The sequence below is a fragment of the Camelus ferus genome, chromosome 17, assembly GCF_009834535.1.
Source record: "Camelus ferus isolate YT-003-E chromosome 17, BCGSAC_Cfer_1.0, whole genome shotgun sequence".
Lineage (NCBI taxonomy): Eukaryota > Metazoa > Chordata > Mammalia > Artiodactyla > Camelidae > Camelus > Camelus ferus.
In genome coordinates, this window is record NC_045712.1 from 7,371,058 (window position 1) to 7,385,305 (window position 14,248).

General features: G+C 38.9%; 1 protein-coding gene across 3 annotated transcripts in view; it reads left to right on the forward strand.

Annotated features, from left to right (window-relative positions):
* The window catches only part of SHQ1 (SHQ1, H/ACA ribonucleoprotein assembly factor), a 183,449-nt gene that overhangs the window by 50,432 nt on the left and 118,769 nt on the right, over positions 1-14,248 (forward strand). For all 3 annotated transcript variants that reach the window (XM_032458087.1, XM_032458088.1, XM_006175220.3), the window contains exon 10: positions 1,408-1,528. In XM_032458087.1, the coding sequence (XP_032313978.1) occupies positions 1,408-1,528 (121 nt within the window). The remainder of the gene's footprint in view (positions 1-1,407; positions 1,529-14,248) is intronic.

Below are 14,248 nucleotides of genomic sequence, written 5' to 3' on the forward strand. Positions count from 1 at the left end.
CCTAAAAAATGTGGGTCAGAGGGCTTGAGGGGAAGAGTCTGGAATCCGAGGGACGAGGAATTTATAATTTAGGCCTGAGCGAGGATAGGTAGTCAGGGAGTGGTGCAGAAAGAACAGCTACACGAGGCATTTCCAAAGACGAATCATTAGGGCTGGTGTGTGAGGCTGTGGGATAAGCGAACTTGCAAGGGTTAATAAAGCAGGCGATTACTGTGCCATTCATTCATTCTAAAAATCCTCCAGTCGAAAACCTGGTGCTACAGGGTTCTGTTCCAGGTATTGGTGATTAATCACTAAGTAAAACTGAAGTCCCTGCTCTTTTGAAGCTTACTTTCTAGTGTTAATTGTGTTAAAAATTTAGTGGCAGCAATTTTGGCATCTTGAGATTGTCATTATGTAGGTCATGACTCTTTTATCATACCTGAAAGTCGGGTGGGAAATGTCAATGAAAGCACATCCAGATCTTCATGAAATCAACATAGAATATTTTCACGTTTTAGAATTATAAAGGTAAGAATAAAACAGTTACACTGAAAATGCTGTATTTCACAGATCAGAGAAAGTGGTGCTACTATAGATTTAGTAATTTGCCTTCTAGTTAGTAAATTTCCCGGACTGTCTTGAAGTTTGGAACACCTAGGGAATTGTTGAGTTCTGAAAGTTTCCTTTTGTAGGCTTTGGTTTGAATGAAAATTAGGTTCATTTGACAACCAGGAGGAAGTAATTAGATTGAACAAGACTTTAGTGCTTGATGGCTTTTTTTCCACGTGATTTTGTTGGCTTATTTTTGAAGTAGTGCTCTGATATTTTAGTTTCCAGTCTGAGTTTTCTTCAGTTCTTTAAGGTGAAAAATTTTAGGTTCATACTAGATAACTCCTTGACAAAAAATGTTGATGTAAGAAATGGAGAAGTTTGGAAACTAAAATATAATTTTCCATGGTATTTTGCAAGCTTGAATTAAAAGAACATTATCTAATTAAAGTTATGATGCATTTAATATTCATTTATTTAGGAAAACTTCTCTCCCTTTTATTTAATGTACCTAGTTTTGTTTTATGGTGTTTTTATGGTAACCACAATTAATCAGCAATAACAATAAAGAGTTTTCAGAATACTTAAGTAAAGAATTAAAGGGATTTGGACTTAATAGTACTGATATGATTTCCTGCAATAAAAGAATAAGAAAAATATTCCCAAAAAATGATTAAAACTCAAATTACTATAAATATATTACCCCCTCAGTATGTGAATTTCTCAGCTAAAAAAAAAAGGCAAATTTTTTTTCTTAAGGATGATTTGATTTTTTTCATAAATATGTTACTTCCTCAGTATGTGAATTTCTCAGCTAAAAAAAAAAGGCAAATTTTTTTTCTTAAGGATGATTTGATTTTTTTCAATCTCCTTCAGGTAAAAGTGCAGTTTTAAAGTGTCTACTGGACATTCACAAAATTTTTCAGGAAAATGACCCAGCTTACATTCTCAATGACCTCTACATCTCAGACTACTGTGTGTGGATTCAGAAAGCCAAGTAAGTCTTGAGTTATGCATTTATTTTACATGTTGCCATTTGCAGGACACCTACTTCCCCAGGATGAAGAAAATGAAATAACCTGGAGGTAAGTTTTAATGAGGGAGAAACCCATACAGCCACCAAACACTTAAGAAGTACTGGATCGAAGGGGGAGCTTGGCAAAGTTGTTTAGGGAGGAGATGACCAAAAGTTAATTTTACTAGAAAAAAATTGGTACAACCTAGTAAATAAGTGTTAAAACAGATGGTTGTGACTCTTCATTGTTGCTCTGTTGACTTTGTTCTACGAATCTCAAGACTGGGCATCTGAACCTGTATCCTTGGTTTACTCACAGTAGGGTGTGGATGTGAGTGTGTGCGAGCATATGTGTAAACATCACAGGACACCAGCCTTATTCAACCTCATCACAGTGAGAACTGTGCCCTCATTGTTAACCACTGGCCTGTGGAACCCATTATTCAGAGTCTAACCTTCAGCCCTAATAAAACTATCTGAGGGTCTGAAAACTCACAAATGGGCTCCATGAACTTGGCATGCAAAAATTTTTAAAGGTGTTTACTATTGCCTTACTCAAGGAAGTATATCAAGTTTAAAAATGCAGTGGATTTTACTACTTACTGTTTCAGTAGTAAGAGACTATTGATTGAGAACGTGCAAAGAGAACCCTTGATTGGAATAATTCTTCAGTGCTATAGAAAATGATGGTGACTTGGAAGAATGATCATGATATTTTTATTATTACTATGACTGACACATGAATGCTTTAGGATGGCTTTTAATGCCTGTTTTGAGTGAGCCATTATATAGAATTTATTTTTGATTTCTGTTCACGGGGAAGCAATTATATTGCAGAGTGAAATGAAAAACCTGAGGCTATACCTGTTGTAAGCAAAATGCTTAGGGACTGTGCGAGATAACGCCTAATAACATACAGCAGGTGGTGTCGGCGTTCGTGTTGGAAATCTATATTTTGCCAGATGGAAAATTGCATCCTTAACCCCTGAGGTCATAATGGTATGTCATCACTTCATTTGATCCTCCTGCTAATTGAGCTTATCAAATACCCTGCTGCCGTTTCCTGTTGTTTTCATAATAAAATTAAATTGAAATAGTCTATTTGTGAGAGTTTAGGTTTTTCTTTTTTCTTTCAGGGTGAGGATTTTATAAGCATGTAATGAGCATTGAGGTTTGTGCTAGGATCCCATTTCTGAGTGTCTCCTTTCTCTGTGACATTTTTTTATTGACTAGAGAGAAGATCGTATTTCATGGAAGTAGAAGGGTATATGCCCTTAAGTTGATGTGAGGATTAATAGGACCTTCTTTTACTTAAAAATTTTTTCCCTTGGTTTTAAGTTATAGGAAACGAAATGAAAAATTTTTAGGTTCCTAGTAATTGTTATGATAATAGCAATCAAAAAAAAAAAAGAGATTAATGTATTGGGGAGTGAGATAGAAGAGAGAAACCAGCAGGAACTCTTCAGAATACTTTGGAAAAAAAATTTTCAGCTTTACCAATTTGACTGTAACTTTCCTCTCCCTAAATAGGCTGTGTTGTTTTCACTTTGGGTGTTAAATTCTAACTAGTCTACTCCAGCTATTTTGTCTCCCCCTTGAAATAAGATAATCTAATTTTAATTAAATTTTCTAATTTCATTCTTAATTTTTGAAGCACAACATAATTGAACTTTCTAGTATCGTCTTTAGTGTGAACTTTCTTGGCTCTGAATTACTAATGCTGCAGTGAATGTCCATAATTTTCATAATTAATTTCTTTTTTACTTTTTACCTTCTCTTTCATTTCTTTCCCATACAGTTTATTAGTGAAATCTAGCACCTTATTTTTATGTTTTAAAATAGTTCTGCATTTTCCTTAGTCTCTATTTAATGTTTTTGATTACAATAATAAAGACTTTAAACTTTTATTTGAAATACCAGACAAGTGCTAAATTCTGACTAGCATTCCATTTTTACAGTCAGACATTTACTTTGGCAAAAACTTACTGGAATGTGGGTAGCAAAGTCATTCTTACACTGAATTAAGGAAGTTAGGGGAACAGTCATCATGAGTTTTGCTTTGGTGCTGTGTGGTTGGTTTTCCGTGTGGTATCTGTGTCTTGTAGAGCACATCTGCACATCTTAAAACCCGAAGCTCCTGTAATTTTGTTCTGAGCTACAGACTCTGCAAATTATTTATCTGAAAAGGAAGACTCCCTGCCATCCTTCCCTGTCAGCTTCAGTGGAAGTTCCGAGTGCGGCGGTCGCTGCTGCAAATACGCCCTGGGTGGCAGCACGAGGAAGTGGAAGTGGTTTGCTTGAGGTCATATAGCTTATAAGGAGTAGGCCTGTGATAGTGTTAGGTCTTCTGGCTCCAGCTTTTTCCAGATATCTGCCTAGGCAGCCAGTTGCCTTTACCCGTGGTTGGTAGGGGAGTTGGTGGGGGTAGCCCTCAAAGCCCTCCCTTCAGAGAGCTCTTCCTGTAGGAAGAGGGATTAAGGATTCGTCTGTCTTCTGCGGGACGTTCCCACAGTACTTGGTTTGGAGATCATTTGGGCACATGTCCTGCCTGCATTGTAGCAATTTGGGTGCCTATCTCTTTCTCCCTCTGAGTTTTTAAAGTCCATGTGAATGAGCACCTACCTGGGCCCATCACAGTCCCTTGGGAGCACAGCAAATTTTAGTGGAATTTTGAATGGTACCTAGTAGAGGCAGTTGAAGGAGTGTTTCTCATTGTTTTTTAAAAAGAAGCAAACTGTCAATCAGCTCTAACTTACTTTTGTTGAAATTTTTAGCTACGTTCAGTGTAAGATTTCACCCTTCTCCTTGTTTCCTTCCTGTTGGGCTGCACGTACCAGTAGCACTGACGGTTCTGACCCACTGCAAGTTTAGTATTTTACACCGTTTGATGTAAACTAGGGTGGAAAAGCTTGCACCATAAAATATGTTCCAGCTCTGCCTCTCAATGACCAGAATACCTTAGCAAGTCACTCCATCACTTCATCTCGTGCAGCCAGTATAATAATAATTTAATATTACTAAAAATATTAATATTTTCTCTAGTTATTTTCCAGTGCATTTTAAGCCAGTGGAAATAACACAGCACATATCATTTTTTAACTTGTTTAATACTTATAATAGTACCTTATATATTATTTTCTTTTGCAGCATAATGTATGTAGTATAGTATTTTGAAAAAAATAAGTAATTGGTTCCTTATTATAAAAGAGGTGCCCACTGAAGAAAATTGGATACTTTATGGTTTTCATGCATGTTGTATTTTGAAATGACAGGGGATAGAGTATGGTATTAGTTTGTTTTTCTGCATGGAAAAATTTTGGTTGTTTCTTTTTTTAAAAAAAGAAATTGAAATCTTAAATCCCGACTAACTTCAGTACAAGTCTGAGCTTGTTGCGAAGGTTTTAAATCTTTGTTTTTCCCTCTAGAATAGTTTTTTAAGGTAAGTAGTTGTGGGTGAAGAAAATAGATGTCTTTGAAAAGCTGAACCTCTGCGTCGAACCAATAAATTATTTACCCTAATTAATACTCTTAGTGCATTTATTTTTTTTCACTGCTTTTTAGCCTTCTCCGCCCCCACCCCCATGAAATCTTTTGCAACCCTTTGGACACTAATTTACAAAATTTGTAGAGGGAAACAACTCCATCACTAAATAGTTTTATTTCATTTGATAAATCCTGGACCTCAGTTTCCTCAATTGTGAATAAACCCAAGCCATTTCTGCACTGAAATCTTAAAATTCTAGAAAACTTAGGACCTTACCCTTGGTTCCTAGTGCTTCCATTCCTTCCTCTATGTATGTGCTTTGATAGGGCATAGGGTTGTGTTCCTGAGAACAGCATAGCTCTGTTCCTTTTGGCTTTCTTTTGTTTCTGGTTTATCTGCCGAAAGCCATGGGAGTGGGGGTAACTCACATGCAGGGGTAAGATACCAGCACTGGATGTAAAAATGCAGTTATTTTTTTTCAGCCACTGATTATTGAGCCCTCCTATGTGCCAGGTACTGAGACAGGTGGCGGGAAGGATACTCTGGTGAGCAGGAGCCGTGCCATCTGAAAGCTGACCTTCCAGTGGGGAGTACAGATGTAAGGCAAATATTGTGCTGTGGCCTGAGAGTGGTTACGGTGGGGAAGGATGGGTGCTATGGAAGCACCTGGGAGGCCACATGCCTAGTCATGCCTAGCCTTGGGGGCTAGGAAACAGCTTCTGGAAGAAAGAGTTGAAGCTGAGAGCTGGAAGATCAGTAGGGGTTGGTCAGATGCAGTTGGGGAAGCAGGGGTGGAGAGTATTGCAGACAACAGGGACAGAAGGATGTGGACCTTTTAAAGAGCTCAAAAGCTCGGGATGGTTGGATCTAGGTACAGGAGTGGGAGGAAAGAAATGAGGCCAGTGAGTTCGTGTAGAGCCTTGGCCACATAAAGATGTTTGGAGTTTGTCCTGGGAGAGCATGGAGCCACTGAAGATTTTACGCTCTGGACCGTCTGTGTGAGCGACATGGTGAGATGTGGACCAGGAAGGATCCATCGGCTCACGCTGTGGGGAAGGGATTAGGGTAGAGGCAGGGCTCAGACTAGGCGGATGATCCAGGCAAAAGGCAGTTGTAGCCTGAGGTAGGGCAGTGGAAGTAGGGAAGGGGACTGATGGTCAGGTTTAAGGGCTGGACGAGGCAGAACTCAGTAAGGATTGGATCTCAGGGGAGAGTGAGGAGGGAAGGAGTCAGAGGTATGAGATCCAGATTTTGGCTCAGCCACTTAACTGGGCCATTGGCAGTGCGTTTGCTGGAATTAAATAATATTGGAGAGTGTTGGAAGAGACGTGAGAGGGAAGACAAGGAGTTCAGTTGTAGCAATGTTGATTTGAGGTCTCTGAGGAGTATCCATAACAAAAGAGTCAGGAACATTTGGATCGCAGCTGGAGAAGAGGTGGACAAAGAAGGGAAATGAATTAATAGCAGAACATGAAAAATGGTATCTGGTTGCACAGTACTGTGACAATGATGAATATAATAATAATCAGGAGTGGATGCATTCCAGGCTGGGAAAGTAGCGTCATGCGGAGGAGTAGACAAGTCAAACATGCAAGCGACAAGGAGACCAATTTCCTGGTTGTAACTTTGCTCTTTTGGAAGGGCGAGAATGGATGTGAGGCTTTTTTGTATTTGGATGACAGTTTTGTCTGTCCCTGTGGTATCCCTCTGTTACTGAATGTGAGATGCTACACTTAGCCTGGGGTCACGATGTTTTATAAAGGGGACAGATATGAAGCCCTTACTTATCCATTCGGTGTGCTGGAGCCGGTGGCAATGTTCTTGACTTAGAAATCACTTGGTTACATAAGAGAAATCCACTCGAGCTCGAGTTACCAAGTGCGACCTTTGGCTTACTCTCTGGTGACATGTGGTCCCTCCTGTTGCTTTTTTCTGCAAGTTACTGACGCTCTTGTCTCTTGATGCACTCGGAGGAGAATGGCTGTCCCACAGCTCTGAGTTTACACGTGCCTAGTTTCAGTAGAGATGGACTGGAGTCCCTTGTTAGTGATTCCAAGGGAGGGAGAATGTGGTTGGCCCAGCATGGGTCAGTGGTTTTTCCTGGTCGAGTTGCCTTGGTCACAGTGGGCTTGGGGTGGAGGGGTGACCACTAAAGTGGTCCACACATGGTCCTGTCTCAGGGCCCACTTTGTCACTAGTGAGGGGCATTTCTCTAAGAAGGGTGCATGTGGGGCCTGCAGACACCTTAAAAGGACTCTGCTGTAATTCCTTGACACTGTTCTGAGCCAGCACTGAGGGAGATCCCTGACACCCCCACTGATACTCCTAATAAAAATACAGGCTGAGGCTGATTTCAGAGATCTATTAACCTTAGGCATACCACATGATAATCAGACACTCTGGGTGGTTTCACTTCTGCAGGGGAAGTTACTCCTCTGACAAATGGTACAACGTTAAGTGTTACATTAGCTGCTAATGATTAGCATGTAGAAATTTCAAGAAACAATTGTACAGAATTTCAAGCAAGTTAAACCTCCCTTGAGTTGAAATCATTCTTGGTAAGGTACTTATCCTGACCTGTCAAGTTGCTCTTTAGTTTTACTATTTATTTTTAATTAAATCCACAAATTCATCCTGGTTGGGAGTGGGTTTTATCTCCATAAGAAAAGATTAGTACATGCCAATATCCATTCGCTTGTAGCCCTTCAGTGTGGTTTCATATAGGAAAGATTTACTTAGTGGTTCTTCACCTTATCACCAGTGGTTCAGCAGTGCCCACTGGGGACTGCTGCTCCTCATTAGACTTCTCTAACAAGAAATGTGCCAATAAATCAGGGGATTATGAACGTTCCTAAAGATTTCAAGCGAAAGTAACCCTCTGTAACAATATGAATGCTTCTTGTAACTATACGCATCAAGAAAACTAGCCAAAGAATTCCTTATCTGAATGTTAAAGTTTTGTGGAGTTTTTTTGTTGCTTTTTTTTTTTCTAAAAAAATTTTGTAATTTCTATACTCTTTTTTTTTTGAAGGTAAACCTTTTATTTTAGAATAGTTTTAGATTTACAGAAAAATTGTGAAAATGGTACAAAGAGTTCCCAAGTACCCCACTCAGTTTCTCAGTTTCCACTGTTATTAACAGCTTACCTTGGTATGGTAATTTGTCACAATTAATGAACCATTACTGATACATTATTATTAGCTAAAGTCCATAGGTTTATTTAGATTTTCCTAGTTTTTTTTTTTTTTTTTTTTAATATTTGGAGAAGGTACTGGGGTTTGAATCCAGGACCTCGTGCATGCTAAGCATGTGCTCTACCACTTGAGCTATCCTCCCCCACCCCAGATTTTCCTAGTTTTTACCTGATGTCTTTTTCCTAATTCAGGATGCCACATTTTGTTTTGTTTTTTCACTAAGATTTGGGAACTCAAATCAGTAAAGTTCAGTGTCCTACACATTTTGATTATCCAAGAGCTTAAATGCTATTGAAAGGTAATGAAATATTACTGAGATATATTAAGATACTGCGAGTCTTAATATATACAAACATTCAAATCCAGACTTGAGAAAAATAGGTTTGGCAGAATGGAGAATTTTTAGAAACTTGGAAACAAGTCACTTACCATTTTTACTTTTCCATATACCATGGGCATTGAGATTATGCTATATTAATAAAAATAGGGCAGGTATGTAAAAATAAAGTGGATGAGGCTTTACGTTTTGATATTAATTTTCTGACAGTGGAGGAGGTTAGAGGAGAAACTGAATACAAGTTCTCATGAAAAAGATACAGACTTCAGGGGTGACTAGGCAGCTCCCAGACTGGAAAGTGCCTGCATTTATTGGTTCGCGGAGGCTGGAATGTGACGGGCAATTTGAGGGCTGTGGCTGGGTGGCCCTGTTCGGGTTTGTCTCTGTCCTTACTTGTTTTAGTTCCGGATACTTGGCTCCAGACTTCTCAAATCCTTGGTTTTGGCTGGCTAGAGCCCTGGCTTTTTACAGTGTATAATTAGCTACTGTGTGAGCAAATTGGTATTTTTCTTCACCTTCTTGTTCTAATGTATTTTTGCACGTCAAAGGTCTTTGGAGGATTCTCGGTGGAGGAGACCCGCAGGATCAAGTGAGTTCAGGTGGGGATTGATTTTGTCAGGATTTGTAAACCATTGTTCTCTGCTTCAGATAGAATTTTCCCCATGCTTGGATAGTCTTCACGTCTCATTCATAGAAGAGGCTTACATTGATTAATGTGGCGTATGTGTGGTTATCATCCTTAGAAAGTGCTCTGTTTAAGGAGAGCTTTGTCAAGAGCATCCTTTGAATGGAGTCACAAGAAAGCTTTTTCAAAAAACCGATAACTTCAAGTACGATTTCCTTTTTCTTCTGCCAAATATGATTGAAACCCAATCCTTGTTATAACATAATTATCTCAACCCGAGCCAGCAGGGAGTTGCTGCCTTAATGTAAGGGGTGTGAAGTCCCCTAAATAAACAGAGGATTAATTACATTCACAGCGTGTTGTGAAGGTGATGAGATTGATTGTGATCATTTGACTGGTCCCATTTCCTGCTCTGACTACTTTCCTGAATAAATAGAAGCTGGGAAAATAATAAAGAGAGCTGGTGTGCATGAGGTGGGGAGCGATGTTGGGAAGGGGCCTCTCTGAGGTGTATTCCTAGGTTGTATGTGATGTGTGATGTGTAATGTGTATTGTAAATACTTTTGTAGTTGATTATTTCTTTGCTGTTCTCAGTTTAAACAGCTTTCCAAGAAATAGTTTTTATCTTATAAAAATAAAGATAGTAACAGAGTATTAAAAGAATTTGACAGATTATATTTGAAATGGATGGATATCAGTGAATTTCTGATCCATTTTTAGATGTTTTCACGTAGTATCACCCTTTCAAAGGTTCAAACTAAAGAAAATGTCAGCTATTACATGCCTGTGTTGTCTTTTCCTCATAGAAACTTCTGCTTTTGTTAAAATGATGAATTAGTGCTTTCATAAAGCAGACTGTTTTCTATTTTTATATTATATTTCTCTTATCTCCTTTTTCTGGATAGTTTTCTAATATTGTAAAATTGCAGTTTTGATTTAGACATTTATTCTCCAGATCTTGTACTGCAGTGGCCTCCAAAGTGAGGTGCACTTATCCCACGAAGTACATAAAACAAACTTTTTAGAGTGCAGGAAGACTATAATAGGTCTTTGTTGTTTAAGAAAAAAATTAAGCTTTACTAATATTTAGCATATGGATCAATGGCAAAAATCATGTTTTGTGGGTTTCCAACTTTTTTAATGATGTATCGGATACTTGGTCAGAAGTTTATTGGAACAACCATCCTTATTTTGGAAGGGAAGCACGTAGTACATTTATTCTCAAAGCCTGAATTACACCGAGATGGGGTCTTCTTGCCTGTGAAACCTTGTCTTTGCTTTTGGGATTCTTAGGTATTAACTTAAAACCTTAAAGAACAAAAAGCCAACTATCATTATGAGAACAAAAGAGTGAAATTTGAAATGGAGGATCGTATAGTCTGGGAGTGGGGTGTGATAGAAGTTCAGTTTCAAGATGTATGATTCCATGAGGAATGATTTTGTGATTTCATTGTTTGTTACTGATCCAGAGGAAAGGAGCCCAAAGAAATCTGGACTGTGAATGTCCTAAAGGGCCAAGAACTTATTCATCTCAGCAAAATGCCTGTCACCTAGCAAAATGCCTGTCACTTTTTAATAAATGCTCATTGAACTGAAAATTTTCTTTCTCATTTAGGAAAAAGCTTCTATGAAAAGTAGCAGTTTTACTCTCTCTTTACACAAGACCAGATCTCTCTCTGGGACCTTCAGTGTATGTCCTCATCTTCATATCCTAGTCATAAAATAGGGATACAGGCACTTACCTACGGATGCTAGGTATCCAGATGAATGGCAAAGGAAACATAACTTCTTGCGAATGCCTTTTTACTTAGGTTTGAGAAAGTCAAAACGTGTTGGAGGTGTATGAGAGAGAGGCAGGGAGAGAGAGGAGTGTAGGGGTGTTTGGATGGCTGGGTGGATGGATGTTTAGATCACTTCCATGTCACCTGCTTATTGTTGAGCAGTATTGGCCCAGAGGATGGTGTTGGGACTGCCCTCCAACTTCCCCGACAAGTCAGGTGCAAGAATTGACCATCATGGGACCCATATAGACGTACTGTCCCTGTGCCCAGAGAGTACTATCCAGTTGAGAAGGAAGAAGGTTCTCCAACCTTCAAGTCCAGGACATGCCCCAGATCGTCATCTCCACATTATGCACCTGAGCAGGAGACAGATCAGGTGATCTGCTGTGTAGCTGAAGGGTAGCTTGTATAGCCATTCCATTCAATTCTCTTTCCAAAAAGGAGATGCCTATGTATGACAGTTTCTTAGAGCAAGCCATGTTTATCTGAAATATTTATGATGGCTTATTAATAATTAATACTGCATTAATGATACATGTTTAATTATTAAACTCATTTGTAATTATAAGTATTTCCATTCTTTATGGTTCATTTGTTTAAATGAGTTCAGAGTCTGAATCCAGAATTTATCGAGTATCTGCTGTGACCGGCATGGTACTCAGTGCTGGAGGTTAGATCAGGGTCCACATTTCTTCATCAAGGAGCTCACTGTCTGGAAGGGTTAATGATCCTACACTCTAATGAAAAATTAAAACTGGAAAGTTGAATGGAAAAAGCCACATATTTAAGCTTTATATCCTGAAGACGCTCAATCACATTAAGAAATATCTATTCACGGAACAAAAACCCTAGAAAGAAGCACATTCATGTTGATAAAAGTTATCTCTAGCTTATGGATTTATGGATGGCTTTTCTATACTTACTTTTTGGGTATGTTTTACAGTGAACATGTATTTTGTTTTTTCCCTGATATGTATTTTAAGAAATTACAGGGGTGATATAAATGCTTGTTATTTTTTTTTTCCATCCAGTGTAACAGAATATTATTGAACTGGATAGAGTAGAAATTGTGGTGGTCTGCACTTAAGGCCCAGCTAAATCAGCAAACAAATGAAAAAAGAACACCCTTGTGCCCTGAATGAAATGAAGCAGACGTAATAATTAGATAATCCATCTGTGCTGGCTTGAGATTTCTCAAATAAGAACTTAAGTTGAGTAGTAATTTGACATTATTTTCAAATGTGGAGTTTCTCTCCTTGTTGGGTGTACCATTTTATTGTATTTTATATACAATTATAGAGCAGAAGAAAAGGTACCAGCCGTTGGATGTCTACTCTGCATGTGTTCTCAGTTTTACAACAACACATCCAGTGGTAGAATATACTCTGATATCACAGCATATTTGTCCTTTGTGTAGTTGAACTGCTGTTAGCCTTATGATGGAGGAAATACCACTTTACATCACAGATTTATAATTACGTGGTGTACTTTAAATGGCAGAGTAAAATGTGAAAAGTGATGTCTGTTTGATGATCTTGTTTTCTTCAGGCTCTTTCTTGTCCGTACACACCAGCATTGTTCTTTGGCACTGTCATTTTTGATACCTTACTAGAACCCAAAGATTCTTTCTTTGAACAAAGAATAAATGAAACACCTTCTCATATCTAGTATTAAGTACCCTTGGCCATTCCAAGTAAGCTTGCCAGCCAATTTAGATTTTATTTCTATCCTTAGAATATCCTAAAGCTTCAAGAAAATAAGGGTTTAGTTCTTACTGAAAGAAATTCCCTTCATTTTTAACTTCATGTTTAAAATGACGGTTGTCAGCATATGTCCTATATACTTGTTTTAACAGATACAGCAGTTAAAAGAATTTCACTTAAGCTGCATCTGCAGAAAACTTTTGGTGAAGGATCCCCACTTTACTAAATACTGGATTAATTGTAAAATACAAGCTTTCAAAATTCAAGAAGTATGAAGCTTGTATTCTGAGCACATTTGCACTACTCGTAATTAAGAAATGTTATTGTAATCCATGATTTCAGATGGAAATTTCAAATCTAGAATGTTTAGGAGGTAAATATTAGATTTATCTTACTTTTTTGTCAGAGTGATCCAGTCGTGTTCCAGGTTTGTGTGAGAACATTTTTGGTTTTGTTTTTAAACACAGATCCTGCCATCAACTTACAGAACATGGTAACGTTTCCATGGGTCCTACTTTTTCCAAGATCACCTGCTGGTAGAAGGTGGGCTCTCCCCTGGAGGCTTGGGAGTGAGAGATGAGGCCACATACCTACTTTGTTTCCCATCTTTTAGGGTCTTGTTATCTAGAGGTGGTCACGGTGGTTTTTAAGCTGTGACTGCTTTAGGCTGGACTATCTGTCCTTCTGTCCATCCTTTCACTTAACAGATATTATGAGTTCGTACTATGTGCAGCATTCTGTTCTAAGGTTCTGAGCCTACAGTCATAAGCAAAACCCAGAAATCCACACTGCTGTCCTGTGGGACTTAAGAGTCTAAGGGAAGAGATAAGTTATCAATTGATCCCATATACAAAAAGTAAAAGCACAACCTTGAAAAGTGCTGCAAGAGAAAAGGTTGATGCTGCTGTGAAAGCACGTGATCTCTGACCTAGTCTGGCTGGGGGATAGGAGGAGGGGGCAGGTAATAGCAGGGGACACTTCCCTGGGGAGATGTTTGCCTTGAGTACCAAAGTACTGCAGGGGTTAACTTAAGAGAGGTGGTGGATTTCACAAAATGCAGTAGGTCCGCTATTTGCAGAGGCCCTGTGGCAGGAGGGAATTTTGTATGTGTTTAAGAAATTGAAGGAACATAGAATATTCAGCCAGGGTGGCTGAACCCTAAAAGGTATGTATGTTGGGGGCAGGGGGTGAGGTCAAGATGTAGCTGGTGATTCACTCAAGACCTAGACTGTACAGCACCTTCTACGTAATGTTAAGAATTTTTCTCTTGATCTGAAGAGCAACTGGAAGCTGGTAAAGGATTTTAGGTGCATGATGTGAGGAGATCACTGGGGTGGTAGTGTGAATTGCACGTTGGGCCAGTTAGAAAGGTCCTTGTGAGGGATGAGTGCAACCTGACCGGGAAAGCAGGATTTAGGAAGTAGAATGGATTTGGGGAGAGAGGGAGAAGGCCTCACAGAGGAGGATGCCTGCGTTTGTGGCTTGCACAGCTGAATGAATGATGAGACCTCGTTTGGGAAAAATAATTCGTGGCTGTTGGCTTTTGTTAGAGAAATTTTTCTGTTTGTGGAACTTGGC